Consider the following 16938-nt stretch of genomic DNA (forward strand, 5'->3'; position numbering starts at 1 on the left):
CCTGGCTAACACGGTGAAACCCTGTCTCTACTAAAAATACAAAAAATTAGCCAGGCTTGGTGGCGGGTGCCTGTAGTCCCAGCTACTCGGGAGGCTGAGGCAGGAGAATGGCATGAACCCAGGAGGCGGAGATTGCAGTGAGCCGAGATCACGCCACTGCACTCCAGCCTGGGTGACAGAGCAAGAGTCCGTCTCAAAAAATAAATAAATAAATAAATAAATAAAATACAAAAATTAACCGGATGTGGTGGCACGCGCCTGTAGTCCCAGCTTCTTGGGAGGCTGAGGCTGGTGAATCGCTTCAACCCGGGAGGTGGAGGTTGCAGAGAGCTGAGATCCCACCACTGCACTCCAGCCTGGGCAAAAGAGTGAAACTCCGCCTCAAAAAAACAAACAAACAAACAAAAAAGTGTTAATATACTCTAATTAAATATCCTAAAAACAAACAAACAAGAACAAAAAACCCTCTTCCCATTCCCTCTTGCCAACTTCCTTTGCTCACCTCCTTTTGCCCACCCCCAACCAACAACTCTAATCTTTTCGGATAGCTTATTCTGGATTACTTCCATATTGCTCAGTTAATATACACGGTAAATAATAAGAATATGCTGAACTCCCTACAACAGACCTACCTTCCTCTCTTTTTGCCAATGTCTTCCTCAGATTCCAACAGAGAGACTTTCCAGGAATTAGATATTTGTAAATTAATACATACTGAATACAACCATTACAAATAAACAGACTGAAATTTCACAGGAGAATAAAGAAAAATGGAGACAGTTTAACAAGATGGAGGGGTTGAGGGAAAAAAGTTCACTTCAAATAGAAAAGAGTAAAAGAATAAAAGCTTACAGGAGATACGAACAAAACAGGATAAACATATATGGAAATTAAATATTTAGATGGGAAAGGGCAGAGAAGTGAGGTGCAATAGGGGAAACGGGCTTCTTAGGGTTTCCTCTAGGAAACGCCATCGGCGTTTCATTCAGTCTCTCTGGGCTGGGTATGGAGCACAGAAAAACAAAGATTGCCTCTCTACCTGGCCATCAGGAAAGCGTATATTCTTGAAGTACACTTTTGTCCTTGATCAAGGAAATCCAGTAAAAAGAAGAGCAAAAAATAAAATGATTAGCTTCAGTTTTCTTGTTCCCTTTTCTTTTTTTTGAGACAGTCTTGCTCTGTTGCCCTGGCTGGAGTGCAGTAGTGCACTCTAAGCTCACTGCAACCTCCGCCTCCCAGGTTCAAGTGATTCTCTTGACTCAGCCTCCCTAGTAGCTGGGATTACACGAGCACGCCACCACGTCTGACTAATTTTTGTATTTTTTGTAGAGACAGGGTTTCGCCAGGCTGGTCTGGAACTCCTAATCTCAGGTGATCCACCTGCCTTGGCCTCCCAAAGTGCTGGCATTACAGGCGTGAGTCACCACACCCGGCTCTTGTTCCTTTCTTTACGTCAGGTAAGAATGCTCCAAAATTCTAGGAGAGAGGCCAGGCGGTAGCTCACGCCTGTAATCTCAGAACTTTGGGAGGCCAAGGTAGGAGGATCGCTTGAGGACAGGAGTTCAAGGCCAGCCTGGCCAACACGGGGAAACCCCGCCTCTACTAAAAATACAAAAATTATCTGGGCGTGGTGGCGCACTCCTGTGATCCTAGTGACCTAGGAGGCTGAGGCAGGAGAATCACTTGAACCTGGGAGGCAAGGGCTGCAGTTAGCCAAGATCGCGCCACTGCACTACACTGGTCTGTGGCCTGGGCGACAGAGCAAGAGTCTGTCTCAAAAAAGTAAATAAATAAAATTGTAGGAGAGAACAATTTAAAGGATAAAATTACCACCTTCCCTCTCCCCAGTTTGCTGGCTGGCCTGGTATTATCTCTGTTGTTCACTTCACAGGCTATAGTCTCTACTTTATTATCAAAGAAAAACAGGCTAATAAAATATTTAATAGCTATTAGGTAGCACATATTTGAGCAAAGGTATTAATCAGAAGTTTTAAATTAACCTAAAAAAGCCCACGGACATTAACAAGCAAAACATACAATTTTGATACTCAACGCTAACATGTAAGTACACATTATCAATTAATATCAGAAACTGGATACCTATTAGACTAGTTAATTACACTTGACAATGGGCTTGAGCAGTCATGGCAGAAATAAATCGATCAGAAGCAATGACATTCTGATGTCAGTTTTCTGGCAGAATATACCAAGGTGACAAAAGGAAAAGGGGGTGGGTGGAGGGTGTCAAAATCCCTATGTAAACAGAAAAGTATCTCCCTACTTATAAAATATCAACCAAAACGGCACCTAGTGATATTCTGACACTGTATTCTATGTTTATATTTCTAAATTTCAGTTTCTCATTCAACATGATCTAAACTGCTTTACTTTTCACTAAGAGGAAGAATTGGGAAACAAATCAGCCTGCACATGGCTTACACTGTACACAAAAGAACACAGATCAAAAAAACATCAACAGGCCAGGCGTGGTGGCTCACGCCTGTAATCCCAGCACTTTGGGAGGCTGAAGTGGGCAGATCAGGAGTTTGAGACTAGCCTGGCCAACATGGCGAAACCCTGTCTCTACTAAAAATACAAAAATTAGCCGGGCGTGTTGGCAGGTGACTGTAATCTCACCTACTCAGGAGGCAGAGGCAGGAGAATCACTTGAACCCCAGAGGCGGAGGTTGCAGTGAGCCGAGATCGCACCATTGCACTCCAACCAGGGCAACAAGAGCGAAACTCCATCTCAAAAAAAAAAAAAAAAAATCAACAATAATCCCTACTACTGGAGTTAACAGACTACTGCAGGTTACAGGTAGGGCTCTGCTGGGGAGAACAAAGCAATCAGAATCACGGACTGATGAGGCTGTCCCTACTATAAAAGTCCCAAGCAAAAATGCTCCAATCCTGTATCCTCTGGATCTCCCTGAGCAGTTAAGGGGGAGAAAAAGTCAGGTAAGCAGCTATAAAGTTATGTCTAAATCATTTGTGCACATGAGAAAATCATATAGGTGAGCGATGACCATTTTAAAAATGTTCTAGTCTGAAGCAAAAGGAACTACAGCTCATGATTATCTAGGGTTTAAGTGCTTTTCTTTTTTCTTTTTTTTTTTTTTTTTTTTTTTTTTTCAGATGTAGTCTCACTCTGTCTCCAGGATGGAGTACAGTGGCGCAATCTCAGCTCACTGCAACCTGTGCCTCCTGGGTTCCAGCAATTCTCCTGCCTCAGCCTTCCGAGTAGCTGGGACTACAGGAGTGTGCCACCATGCCTAGCTAATTTTTGTATTTTTAATAGAGACGGGGTTTCACCACGTTGGCTAGGATGGTCTCTATCTCTTGACCTTGTGATCCGCCCACCTCGGCCTCCCAAAGTGCTGGGATTACAGGTGTGAGCCACTGCTCCTGGCCTTTTTTTTTTTTTCGAGATGGAGTTTCACTCTTGGCCCCCAGGCTGGAATGCAATGGTGTGATCTTGACTCATTGCAACCCCTGCCCCCCGGGTTCAAGCGATTCTCCTGCCTCAGCCTCCCGAGTAGCTGGGATTACAGGCGCCTGCCACCACACCCGGCTAATTTTTGTATTTTTAGTAGAGACAGGGTTTCACCATGTTGACCAGGCGGGTCTCAAACTCCTGACCTCAGGTGATCCACCTGCCTTGGCCTCCCAAAGTGCTGGGATTATAGGCGTGAGCCACTGTACCCAGCCTCAAGTGCTTTTCCTTGAGGAAGTCACACATGATTTTACTCCACAACTCTTATTTCATAGGAGCAGTGTACACCTTAGTAACCTATCCCTTCTAACCCAACCACTAACTTCAAATCAAGCCTCCAAGACAGAAACTCTTTACTCTCCTCATGGTGGTAAAAAAGGCAAAAAGTAGGGCCGGGGGCGGCGGCTAAAGCCTGTAGGTACCTCAGCACTTTGCAAGGCTGAGGCGAGAGGATCACCTGAGGTCAGGAGTTCGAGACCAGCCTAACATGGTGAAACTCGATCTCTACTAAAATATAAAAATTAGCCAGACGTGGCGGGTGCCTGTAATCTCAGTTACTTGGGAAGCTGAGGCAGGAGAATCTCTTGAACTCAGGAGGCTGAGGCTGCAGTGAGCCAAGATTGCTCCACTGCACTCCAGTCTGGGCGACAAAGGGAGACTCCCTCTCAAAAAAAAAAAAAAGCCGGGTGCGGTGGCTCACGCTTGTAATCCCAGCACTTTGGGAGGCCGAGGCGGGCGGATCACGAGGTCAGGAGATCGAGACCACGGTGAAACCCCGTTTCTACTAAAAATATAAAAAATTAGCCGGGCGTGGTGGCGGGCGCCTGTAGTCCCAGCTACTCGGAGAGGCTGAGGCAGGAGAATGGTGTGAACCTGGGAGGCGGAGCTTGCAGTGAGCCGAGGTCCGCCACTGCAGTCCAGCCTGGGCGACAGGGCGAGACTCCGTCTCAAAAAAAAAAAAAGACTTTACTGGCAGGGCATGGTGGCTCACGCCTGCAATCCCAGCATTATGGGAGGCCGAGACAGGTGGATCACCTGAGGTCAGGAGTTTGAGACCAGCCTGGCCAACATGGTGAAACCCTGTCTCTACTAAAATACAAAAATTAGCCACATGTGGTGGCGGGTGCCTTTAATCTGTTACTTGGGAGGCTGAGCAGGAAACTCGCTTGAACCTGGGAAGCTGAGGCTTCAATGAGCCAAGATCACCCCACTGTACTCCAGCCTGGGTGACAAGAGCAAGAGTCCACCTCAAGAAAAAAGAAAAAAGATTTTATTTGTGATTGGAAGAGAGTGCTTCTCTGTCTGCATGGTACCAGAGGAGTTAGAAAGTTGGCAGGAACAAGTGATGGTTTATGATTTCCTGAATTGTTAAAGGCTAGAAGGCTGGCCCTGTAGAAATTCAAGAAGTGTGCCTGTCAACCATCCTAAAACCATTTACTGTTCTTAGCTGTTTAGCTGAACTCCACTTAAGTTTTGGTAAAACTCTGAAATCCTAAAGGACAATGTTCTCTGACAATGCTGAAAATGGATATAAAACAAAAATGTCATAGCCAAGGACATATTGACAGTTTTTGATAAGCCACTCATAACTTTTAGGCACTCCAAATCTTCTGGCATTTAAATTGGGAGGGAGAGGTTATTTAGGAGAGTTTGTTCCCTGCCAATATTAAAGACAGTTTCACCATTAAGCTGTCAGCTTTTATACTGCTGACAAGTGAAATACACAGGGTAAAGCAAACCATAAGCTCTAAGAGATGTTTAACTACTTTTGCTATTGGAGTAATTACCACGTTTGGATTTGGTGGAGGCCATTATAATCTTTCCATAGTCCACCAAGAGCTTGAAATTTAGCCACTTTTTGCCCCCCCCCCCTTTTTTTTTTTGAGACAGAGTCTTGCTCTGTCGCCCAGGCTGGAGCGCAGTGGCGTGATCTCAGCTCACTGCAACCTCTGCCTCCCGGGTTCAAGCGATTCTCCTGACTCAGCCTCCTAAGTAGCTGGGATTACAGGCCTCCGCCAACATGCCTGGCTAATTTTTTTGTATTTTTTAGTAGAGATGGGGTTTCACCATGTTGGCCAGGCTGTCTCGAACTCCTGACCTTGCGATATGCCTGTAATCCCAGCATTTTGGGAGGCCGCAGTGGGCAGATTACTTGAGGTCAGGAGTTCGAGACCAGTCTGGCTGACATGATGAAACCCCATCTCTACTAAAAACACACATAAAAAAATAGCCAGGCGTGACGGCACATGCCTGTATTCCCAGCTACTTGGGAGACTGAGTCAGGAGACTCATTCGAAGCTGGGAGGCAGAGGTTGCAGTAAGCCAAGATGACACCACTGCACTCCAGCCTAGGTGACAGAATGATACTCTGTCTCAAAAATAAAAAAATAAACACAAAAACATTTATACAATCTGTATTATTAACTGTTAGTGAGAGGATCTGACAGAAAACATAAAGACCTACAAAAATATCGAAGAGTACAAAGCAAACACCTGACTTAATAGTTGAGAAGTTTGTTTATGGACCATACACAACCCTTTTTCTTTCTGGGTTGGGGATTAGAGGGGGAGCAGGTTTCAAATTAAGGAGCTACTCTATTAAAAATAAAAACCCAGGCCAGGCGCGGTGGCTCACGCCTGTAATCCCAGCACTTTGGGAAGCCAAGGCGGGCGGATCACAGGGTCAGGAGATCGAGACCATCCTGGCTAACACGGTGAAACCCTATCTCTACTAAAAATACAAAAAACAAAATTAGCCAGGCTTGGTGGCAGGCGCCTGTAGTCCCAGCTACTCGGGAGGCTGAGGCAAAAGAATGGCGTGAACCCGGGAGGAGGAGCTTGCAGTGAGCGGAGATCACCCCACTGCACTCCAGCCTGGGCGACAGAGCGAGACTCCGTCTAAAATAAATAAATAAATAAATAAATAAATACCCTGTCACTTTTACTTTATCCTATTTCATGCTTATAATGCAGCATGAGTTGTTCTGGTCCCCTAATACTTTTATAGGAAAGGTAAAAAATCCCCTCTCAACAAACTAAAGATAGTTTTATTAAAAATAAATAAAACTGCAACTTATTAAGAAGATATGTGTGACTAGATATTCCAGCATCTGAGCTGGAATGTGAAAGGTGGAAGGAACCCTATTCAGCAAATTCTAAACAGCAAAAACGCAACACCAGGCCTGAGAAAATACCAAAATCTCAAAGTATCCAACGTCTGGCAGCGTCTATTTACAGTGTAGAAGCAGCAGTTACTGTGAAACGCCAGACACTTCTGATAGAAGCGCTCAGTTTCTGACTCACCTCCCGCCCCCCACCCCACACACATATACACACTTTCTCTCCTACACACAATCTACTGTTTTTCTTGTGGGCCTCCTCAGCCCTCCCTCAATCTTCATTCGTTTTTAACCATTAATACGTTGAGCTCGCTACATTAACCTGGCTCCATTCTCCAAATTCCAATCTCCTGATACAGCCTAAGCATTCTTCCAGTCCATTTTCTATTATGCAATACTCCCCCACAACACTTACAGTCACCCCCCCACCCATCTTTCTTCTCAGGCCTAATTTCCAAAACATCACTTCTCGCAGTCTCTACTGCAATTCAAGACTCCACTCCATCTTTCCCATCTGTTTTTAAGGTCTTTGACCTTAATTTCCTACATTCCTTAGGCTCTCTTCAAAATTTCCATTCCTTCCCAAAGTTGGGCAGTTTAGAGTTGGGAATCACCAAAGGAGTTAGTCTGAGAAAGTATGTATGTGTGTCTGTGTGCCTGTGCGGCCCTAAGGGTGGGGGTGCGAAGTGACTAGGGGTGACACATCTGAGGGAAAAGATGGCTTCAACAATTCCCACCCACCCAACAAAATTCACGATTCCCTACCTCTCCAGAAATCGAAAGCGTCCAATAACTCTTCAATATCTTTTAAGTCCCATGGCTTCTCTTCAACATTTTCATCCAATTAGCCCACAATCAACTTAGATTCTACCTGCCTCTCACACTAAGTAGTTCTCTCTACTTCTTAGGCCTCCATTTACTTTCTCAGTTTCTTTACTCCCTTCCGTTTCTCTTGTTTCCTACCCCAACTTCTTTTTTTTTTTTTTTTTTTTTTTTTTTTTTTTTTGAGACAGGGTCTCACTCTCTCGCCCAGACTGGAAAGCAGTGGCCCAACCTCGGCTCACCGCAAGCTCTGCTTCCCAGGCTCAAGGGATTCTCCCGCCTCAGCCTCCCGAGTAGCTGGGATTACAGGCGCACGCCACTACTGCCCGGATAATTTTTGTATTTTTAGTAGAGACGAGGTTTCACTATGTTGGCCGGGCTCGTCTCGAACTTCTGACCTCAAATGATCCGCCCGCCTCGGCCTCCCAAAGTGCTGAGATTACACGCGTGAGCCACCGCGCCCGGCCACCCTACCCCCACCTTCAATCTCCATCCCTCCTCCTCAAAGACAACCAACGTTTTCGACAACTTCTTAATCAAACTTATCCTTTCCTCAAACTCCTGCCCGCACAGAAATCCCTATTTGAAAGCCCAGCTCGCGCCCACTTACCGGGAACAGGTAGGACATTCCCAGCTACAGGTACCCTCTTAGGTCTCGCTCTTCCTCCCATCGCACATTCCTCACCAGCTCCCTACCCACGCCCTGCCGGGCTTACCTGAGGACGAGGTACAGGAAGGGACCGCGGGATCAAAGGATGAAAAACCGACCGAAGACGACGGCCCGGAGGAGGCCGACGCCATCTTGGCAGCCCCCTCCCCCTCAGCGGCCTGGCTTTCAATCCGGCTCTTCCTCTTCCCGGAATCGAATCTTCCCAACGTCTCTTTACAGAACCCGCGTTCTGTGGGCCACCTCCCCGCCCCCTCCGGGGCCTCCCTCAGACACGTCGAGCCGGCTCCTGGACCAGCTCAAGGCCACACCATTCGACTGGCATGGGGGAGAACTCACGTCTCGCACCCCCTCCACAAGTTTAACCGCTTTCCACAGAGGATACTTTCCCCTTTCACAGAAGAGTAAGCTTAAGCTGGCTGCTGGGACCTTGCGTCCAGACCAAGCCACATCTGAAAAAAAAACGAGGCATGAAAAGTTCCAGACGAGCGAACGCCCCCTCTCCGTCCTGCCTAGCCACGGCCTGTTAATCGCCCAACCCGGCCGCTTAACTCCGGGTAGCCAAGCAAAATCCGAGCACTGCGCATGCGTCCGACCTTCTCGGGGCGTCAGCCCACTAGTTGGGGAGAGAAAAGGAGCAAAACCAATCGGGAGGCTGCTAATGGTCACGTGAGGTGGGCCCTCGCGCCCTGACGAGACCACGGGTGGAAGATGTGCGCGCGCGGGTTGGCCGACAGTCCCTACGGTGGCTCGGCAGGTCCCCTTAGGTTCAGTTCTTTGCTAGGACTGGGTCGAGTGATCTGAACTCGGGACAAGAGTCGGTCCGCCAAGTCCTCTGAAATTCCTAACCCAGGAAAGAACTCTCTGCGGGAGTACTGGTGTCAAGTCAGAAACGTTAAGGTGTCGAATATCACAAAACATTTAATATCATCAAGAACTCTTCTTAGTCTTTTTCCTGCTTTACTACTCTGTTTACTATTTAATTAAACGTGGTGCATGTCTTACCTTCCTCTGAATGGCATTCGAAATAGATCTGTGTTTTGTTTGCCTCAAGCACAAAGCTAGGCACAGTGACGGAGTTCAGTAAATATTTGATGCATGAATCAGTGAAGACCTGTCAAAAAAGGGCACGGGAGGCTATCAGGGACTTATCACAACCTTCCCGCGACCCAAGCCCTTTAGCCTCCAACTGTCAATTATCTGTGCTCCAAAGGGCATGGAGATACACAGAAAAATTTCTCCTATTGTAGTCTTCGTAGTAACTGCTCGTTTTTTTTTTTGTTTGTTTTTGTTTTTGAGACGGAGTCTCGCTCTGTCGCCCAGGCTGGAGTGCAGTGGCGCAATCTCGGCTCACTGCAAGCTCTGCCTCCCGGGTTCACGCATTCTCCTGCCTCAGCCTCTCCGAGTAGCTGGGACAACAGGCGCCTGCCACCACGCCCGGCTAATTTTTTGTTTTTGTTTTTTTTTTCCGAGACGGAGTCTTGCTCTGTCGCCCAGGCTGGAGTGCAGTGGCGCAGTCTCGGCTCACTGCAAGCTCCGCCTCCCGGGTTCACGCCATTCTCCTGCCTCAGCCTCTCCGAGTAGCTGGGACTACAGGCGCCCGCCACCACGCCCGGCTAATTTTTTGTATTTTCAGTAGAGACGGGGTTTCACTGTGGTCTCGATCTCCTGACCTCGTGATCCGCCCGCCTCGGCCTCCCAAAGTGCTGGGATTATAAGCGTGAGCCACCGCGCCCGGCCCAATTTTTTGTATTTTTAGTAGAGACGGGGTTTCACCGTGGTCTCGATCTCCTGACCTGTGATCCGCCCGCCTCGGCCTCCCAAAGTGCTGGATTACAAGCGTGAGCCACCGCGCCCGGCAACTGCTCGTTTTTAACAAAGTACCCTGTAGGCTATGAACCCTGGTAGGAAGACCTGTCTCTATGCGCAGATTGAAACTTCTGCGGAGCAAGGACTGTTTGGTTCACTCTTGTATCTCCAGCTCCTCCCGTGACTTTGTACATAGTAGGGGCTCCATAATTATCTGTGGAATGGATAAATAAAAGAGGAATGGGAAAACATTCGGGGAAAGAGTCGGTCAGATAGATCCTCTCAAATTCATAGCCCATGAAAGAACTCCATTAAAACAGGTTTTGTGGCCCGGCGTGGTGGCTCACGCCTGTAATCCCAGCACTTTGGGAGGCCGAGGCGGGTGGATCACGAGGCCAGGAGATCGAGACCATCCTGGCTAACATGGTGAAACCCCGTCTCTACTAAAAATACAAAAAATTAGCCGGGCGCGGTGGTGGGCGCCTGTAGTCCCAGCTACTCGGGAGGCTGGGGCAGGAGAATGGCGTGAATCCGGGAGGTGGAGCTTGCAGTGAGCGGAGATCGCGCCACTGCACTCTAGCCTGGGCGACAGAGCGAAACTGTCTCAAAAACAACAAAACAAACAAACAAAAACCAGGTTTTGTAACCCCCAGAATGGCCTGGTTATCCTCTTTCCAGATGTCTTGTGGGTCCTCATAAGTTAACCTAGGACCCGAACGTCCACAGAATATCCCCATGCAGGCCGGGCGCCGTGGCTCACGCCTGAAATTCCAGCACTTTGGGAGGCCGAGGCGGGTGGATCATCTGAGCTCAGGAGTACAAGACCAACCTGGCCAACATAGTGAAACCCCGTCTCTACTAAAAATACAAAAAATTAGCTGGGCGTGGTGGCGGGTGCCTGTAATCCCAGCTACTCGGGAGGCTGAGGCAGGAGAATCGCTTGAACCCAGAAGGCAGAGGTTGCAGTGAACCGAGATCGCGCCCTTGCACTCCAGCCTGGGCAACCAGAGCGAAACTCAGTCTCAAAAAAAAAAAAAAAAAAAAAAAAAAAAAAAAGGGCAGGGCGCAGTGGCTCATACCTGTGATCCCAGCACTTTGGGAGGCCGAGGTGGGCGGATCACCTGAGCTCGGGAGTTCAAGACCAGCCTGACCAACATGGAGAAACCCCGTCTCTACTAAAAATACAAAATTACCCAGGCGTAGTGGAGCATTCCTGTAATCCCAGCTACTCGCTACCCGGGAGGTTGTGGCAGGAGAATTGATTGCACCTGGGAGGCAGACGTTGCGGTGAGCCAAGATGGCGCCTTTACACTCCAGCCTGGGCAAGAAGAGCGAAACTCCGCCTCAAAAAAAGAAAAAAAAAAATCCCCATGCATTTACGGCAGCCTTCTACTCTTCCCTTATGAAGATCTAAAATAATTGTTTCCCTGCTGCCACCTGCTGGATTATTCTTCTTCCTTTGGGCACCGAAAGTAGACAAAATCTTGTTTGTAATTCCACAGCAGTGGAATTTTGTAGTGTTGAAGTATTTTATAATTGCCTATACCTATACCCTCCACTCAACTAAACAGGACAGGAACTAGTGAGGGGCACACTGAGCACAGGATTTGGCTCATAGGTATTCAATAAATAAATATTTGTTGAATAAATTATCCTTGTTTTCCGAAAAGGCATAGGGTTGCTACCATTTCCTGAGTTACTTTAGAAAAACCATGATAGTTCTTTGTACATAAGATAAACATTTGAAAAAACCCTTCAAAAAAAAAAAAGAAAGAAAAGAAATCGGATGGTGTAGCCGGACGCGGTGGCTCACGCTTGTAATCCCAGCACTTTGGGAGGCCGAGGCGGGCAGATCACGAGGTCAGGAGATTGAGACCATCCTGGCTAACACGGTGAAACCCCGTCTTTACTAAAAATACAAAAAATTACCCGGGCTAGTTGGCGGGCGCCTGTAGCCCCAGCTACTCGGGAGGCTGAGGCAGGAGAATGGCGTGAACCCGGGAGGCGGAGCTTGCAGTGAGCCGAGATGGCGCCACTGCACTCCAGCCTGGGCGACAGAGCGAGACTCTGTCTCAAAAAAAAAAAAAAAAAATCGGCTGGTGTTGATGTAAAGCTGTTTCTGATTTTAAAATTGGAAAAAGACTAATAAATCCTAGAATGACCAATGCAGTCAAACACAGCAATCTTCTCCCTGTGAGCTAATCTGTGAATTTTATTTTATTTTATTTTTTGAGACAGAGTCTGGTTCTGTCGCCCAGGCTGGAGTGCAGTGGCGCTGGGCTTACTGCAACCTCCACCTCCTGGGTTCAAGCGATTCTCCTGCCTCAGCCTCCTGAGTAGCTGGGACTACAGGCATATACCACCACGTCCGGCTAATTTTTTATATTTTTAATTTTTATTTTCATCAACTACTACTATTTTTATTTTTAATTTCACCAACTCCAACTCAGTCCCTGGGGCGCCCCCACTCCCACTCAGTCCCTGGGGCGCCCCCACTCCCACTCAGTACCTGGGGTGTCCTCTGAGTCATGGAACCACTCCTCCCCAGTAACATTCCTGGCATAGGAGAACTGTGGTGACGTGGCAGGATGTGGAAACAGGGGCAGAGGAGGACATGTTGGCTTAGTGCCCCCAAGGAAACAGAAAAGGGAGTTCACCAATATATACTTTGGGAAAGGGGGTACAATCTGATGACCTCAAAGTAGGGCCACAGGTACAGACTTCAGTACATGTAAGTACACACCCACACCTTTATTAAAGTGTCATTCATATCTTAGAACAATTTCTTTCTTTAATATAATTTATTTATTTATTTTTATTTTTATTTATTTTTTTGAGACGGAGTCTGACTCTGTCGCCCAGGCTAGAGTGCAGTGGCGCGATCTTGGCTCGCTGCAACTTCCGCCTCCCGGGTTCAAGTGATTCTCTTGCATCAGCCTCCCAAGTAGCTGAGATTACAGACACATGCCACCACGTCCGGCTAATTTTTTGTATTTTTAGTAGAGACGGGGTTTCACCGTGTTAGCCAGGATGTTCTCTATCTCCTGACCTCATGATCTGCCTGCCTTGGCCTCCCAAAGTGCTGGGATTACAGGTATGAGCTACCACGCCCGGCCAGAACAGTTTCTAAGATTAGAATGAAGGGGTGGGGACTGGCAAGAGCAAGGAAAGGATTCTACAATAAGAGGATGGGTTATTTATTCAATTAATCATTCATTAATTAATTCACTCAATTAACATTATTTAGCCCAAGCTACGTCCCAGGTACTATTAGAGTTCCTGGAATACACAGATGACGATTAAGCCCATCATCAGGCAGGATGGCTCACTCCTGTAATCCCAACATTTTGGGAGCTGAGGCAGGCAGATTGCTTGAGCCCAGGAGTTCAAGACCAGCCTGGGCAACATGGCAAAAATCCCATCTCTACAAAAAATGCAAAAATTCGCTGAGTGCCGGGCGCAGTGGCTCACGCTTGTAATCGCAGCACTTTGGGAGGCCGAGGTGGGCGGATCACGAGATCAGGAGATCGAGACCACGGTGAAACCCCGTCTCTACTAAAAATACAAAAAATTAGCCGGGCGTGGTGGCGGGCGCCTGTAGTCCCAGCTACTCGGAGAGGCTGAGGCAGGAGAATGGCGTGAACCCGGGAGGTGGAGCTTGCAGTGAGCCGAGATCGCGCCACTGCACTCCAGCCTGGGTGACAGAGCGAGACTCCGTCTCAAAAAAAAAAAAAAAACTCGCTGAGCATGGTGGTGTGCACCTGTAGTCGCAGCTACTCAGGAAACTGAGATGGGTGGATCACTTGAGCCCAGGAGGTCGAGGCTGCAGTAAGCTAAAATTGCACCACTGTTCTCCAGCCTGGGTGACAGAGCAAAACCATGTCTCCAAAAAAAATTTTTTTAATTAAAAAAAGGAAAAGATTAAGCCCCTGCCCTCAAAAAGATCACAGACTGATGAGGGGAACAGACATGTGAATCATTAGAATACAATGTAATAGGTGCCATCATAAAGTTTGCGTAAGTGCTATGGTTTGATAACCATATTTTCAGAATAAAAAAATGAGAACAGAGTCTTTACAACAGACAATATTTGAGATTGGAACTATTCCAGAGACTGCAGAAGACATCATCTCCACAGTTATATGAATTGTGCCTGGAAAGAGAGGAATGGGTGTTCAGGAAGACTCCACTATCCCGTAAAATTAGAAAAGAAAGGAAAGGGATTCTAAGGAGAAAGAAAGGCACAGAGGCATGACAGAGAATTGGGTGTTAGGGGAGTGATGCTGGAGTAGTGATGTTGCAGGAGGTGTGACTAGAAGGACAGAGAGAGGCTAAATTATGAAGGATCTGAATACTGAAGGCCATGTAGTAGTTCCCACCTACTACACATTTACTATGCACTTACTAAACACTGTGCTAAGCAGTTGACAAGAACTATCTCTCTGTGTCTTTTTTTTTTTTTTTTTTTTTTGAGACGGAATCTTGCTCTGTCGCCCAGGCTGGAGTTCAGTGGTGCTATCTTGGCTCACTGCAACCTCTGTCTCCTGGGTTCAAGCTATTCTCCTGCCTCAGCCTCTCGACTAGCTGGGACTACAGGCGCCCGCCACCATGCCCGGATAATTTTTATATTTTCAGTAGAGATGGGGTTTCACCATACTGGCCACGCTGGTCTCGAACTACTGACCTTGTGATCTACCGACCTTGTGATCTACTCACCTCGGCCTCCCAAAGTGCTGGGATTATAGGCGTGAGCCACGGCACCTGGCCAAGAATTATATCTCTTAATCTTCTACAACCTTAAAAGATAGATATTATTATCAGTCCCACTTTGCAGATGAGAAAACTGAGATTCAGAGAAGTAAAGCAACTTGTCCAAAGTCGTACAGCTAAAAGACCTTAAAGCTCACACTCAAATTCAGGTCTGGCTGGCTCTAAAGCTGTGTTCTCTTTTTGTTGTTGTTTTATTTTATTTTAATTTTTAATTGGCACATAATTGTACATATTTATGGGGCACATAGTGATGTTTCAATACATAAAATGTTTAGTGATCAGATCAGGATAATTAGCATATCTGTCATCTAAAAAATGTATCATTTATTTATTTATTTTGAGATGGTGTCTCGCTCTGTCGTCCAAGCTGGAGTGCAGTGGTATGATGTCGGCTCACTATGACCTCCACCTCCCGGTTTCAAGTGATTCTCATGCCTCAGCCTCCTAAGTAGCTGGAACTACAGGCACCTGCCACCACTCCTGGCCAATTTGTGTACTTTTTAGTAAAGACAAGGTTTCACCATGTCAGTCAGGCTTGTCTTGAACTACTGACCTCAAATAATCTGCCCACCTTAACCTCCCAAAGTGCTGGGATTACAGGCGTGAGCCACCGTGCTTGGCCTCACAAATATATAATTTATTTGTTTCCAGCACAAACATTCAATATCCTTCTTCTGGCTATTTGACAATATATATTATTGTTAATCATAGTTATCCCCCAGTGATATAGAACACTAGAATTTTTTTTTTTTTGGCCGGGCGCGGTGGCTCACGCTTGTAATCCAGCATTTGGGAGGCCGAGGCGGGGATCACGAGGTCAGGAGCTCGAGACCACGGTGAACCCTGTCTCTACGAAAATACAAAAATTAGCCGGGCGTGGTGGCGGGCGCTGTAGTCCAGCTACTCGGAGAGGCTGAGGCAGGAGAATGGCGTGAACCCGAGAGGCGGAGCTTGCAGTGAGCCGGATCGCGCATTGCACTCCAGCCTGGGCGACAGAGCGAGACTCCGTCTCAAAAAAAAAAAAAAAAAAAAAAAAAAAAAAAAAAAAAGAATTTTTTTTTTTTTGAGATGGAGTCTCGCTCTTGTTGCCCAGGCTGGAGTGCAATGGCGCGATCTTGGTTCACTGCAACCTCCACCTCCGGGGCTCAAATGATTCTCCTGCCTCTGCCTCCAAGTAGGTGGGATAACAGGCAACCGCCAACATGCCCGGCTAATTTTTGTATTTTTAGTAGAGATGGGGTTTCGCCATGTTGGCCAGGCTAGTCTCAAACTCCTATCTCAGGTGATCTACCCACTTCAGCCTCCCAAAGTGTTGGGATTACAGGTGTGAGCCACCGCACCCGGCCAAGAACACTAGAATTTATTCCTCCTATCTAAATGTAATTTGGGGCCAAGCGAGGTGGCTCACGCCTGTAATCCCAGCACATTGAGAGGCTGAGGAGTGGGGATTACTTGAGCCCAGGTGATCACCGTGGGCAACATGATGAAATCTCATCTCCACAAAAAGTACAAAAAATTAGCCAGGTGTGGTGCCATGAGCCTGTAGTTTCAGCTACCCGGGAGGCTGAGGTGCGATGATCACTTGAACCCAGGAGGTCGAGACTGCAGTGAGCAGTGATTGCATCACTGTATTCCAGCCTGGGTGACAAGAGTGAGATCCTATCTCAAACAAACAAACTAACGGACAAACAAATGTAACTGGGGGCCGGTGTGGTGGCTCACGGCTGTAATCCTAGCACTTTGGGAAGCCAGGGTGGGAGGATAGCTTGAGCCCAGGAGGTCAAGGAGGCAGTGAGCCATGATCCTGCTGCTGCACTCCAGCCTGGGCAACAGAGACCCTGTCTCAAAAAAAATTGTAATTTTGTGTCTTTTTTTTTTTTTTTCTTTTGAGATGGAGTCTTGCTCTGTTGCCAGGCTGGAGTGCAGTGGCACAATCTTAGCTCACTGCAACCTCTGCCTTCCGAGTTCAAGCGCTTCTCCTGCCTCAGCTTCCCGAGTAGCTGGGACTACAGGTGTGCACCACCACACCCAGCTAATTTTTGTATTTGTAGTGGAGACGGGGTTTCACCATGTTGGCCAGGATGGTCACAATCTCTTGACCTCGGGATCTGCCCACTTCAGCCTCCCAAAGTGCTGGGATTACAGGTGTGAGCCACAATTTTGTGTCTTTTAACAAATCTTTCCCTGTCCCTTCCTTCCCCCTGCTCTTCCCAGCCTCCAGTATCATCTGTTCTATTTTTCACTTCTATTAAATCAAC

The 16938-nt window shown here is 47.3% G+C and overlaps 1 protein-coding gene across 5 annotated transcripts in view; it reads right to left on the reverse strand.

The window, feature by feature from the left end:
* Nucleotides 1-8713, reverse strand: part of PIP5K1A (phosphatidylinositol-4-phosphate 5-kinase type 1 alpha) — a 57504-nt gene extending 48791 nt beyond the window's left edge. For 4 of the 5 annotated variants that reach the window (XM_030824565.1, XM_003259221.4, XM_030824566.1 and 1 more), the window contains exon 1: nt 8151-8713. In XM_030824565.1, coding sequence (XP_030680425.1) covers nt 8151-8235 — 85 coding nt within the window. In that variant the 5' untranslated portion in view covers nt 8236-8713. Of the gene's footprint in view, nt 1-1039; nt 1139-8150 lie in introns of those variants that run through there. The other variant, XM_030824567.1, reaches the window with a different exon arrangement.
* Nucleotides 8714-16938: the final 8225 nt, after the last annotated feature.

The sequence above is a fragment of the Nomascus leucogenys genome, chromosome 12, assembly GCF_006542625.1.
Source record: "Nomascus leucogenys isolate Asia chromosome 12, Asia_NLE_v1, whole genome shotgun sequence".
Taxonomy (NCBI): domain Eukaryota; kingdom Metazoa; phylum Chordata; class Mammalia; order Primates; family Hylobatidae; genus Nomascus; species Nomascus leucogenys.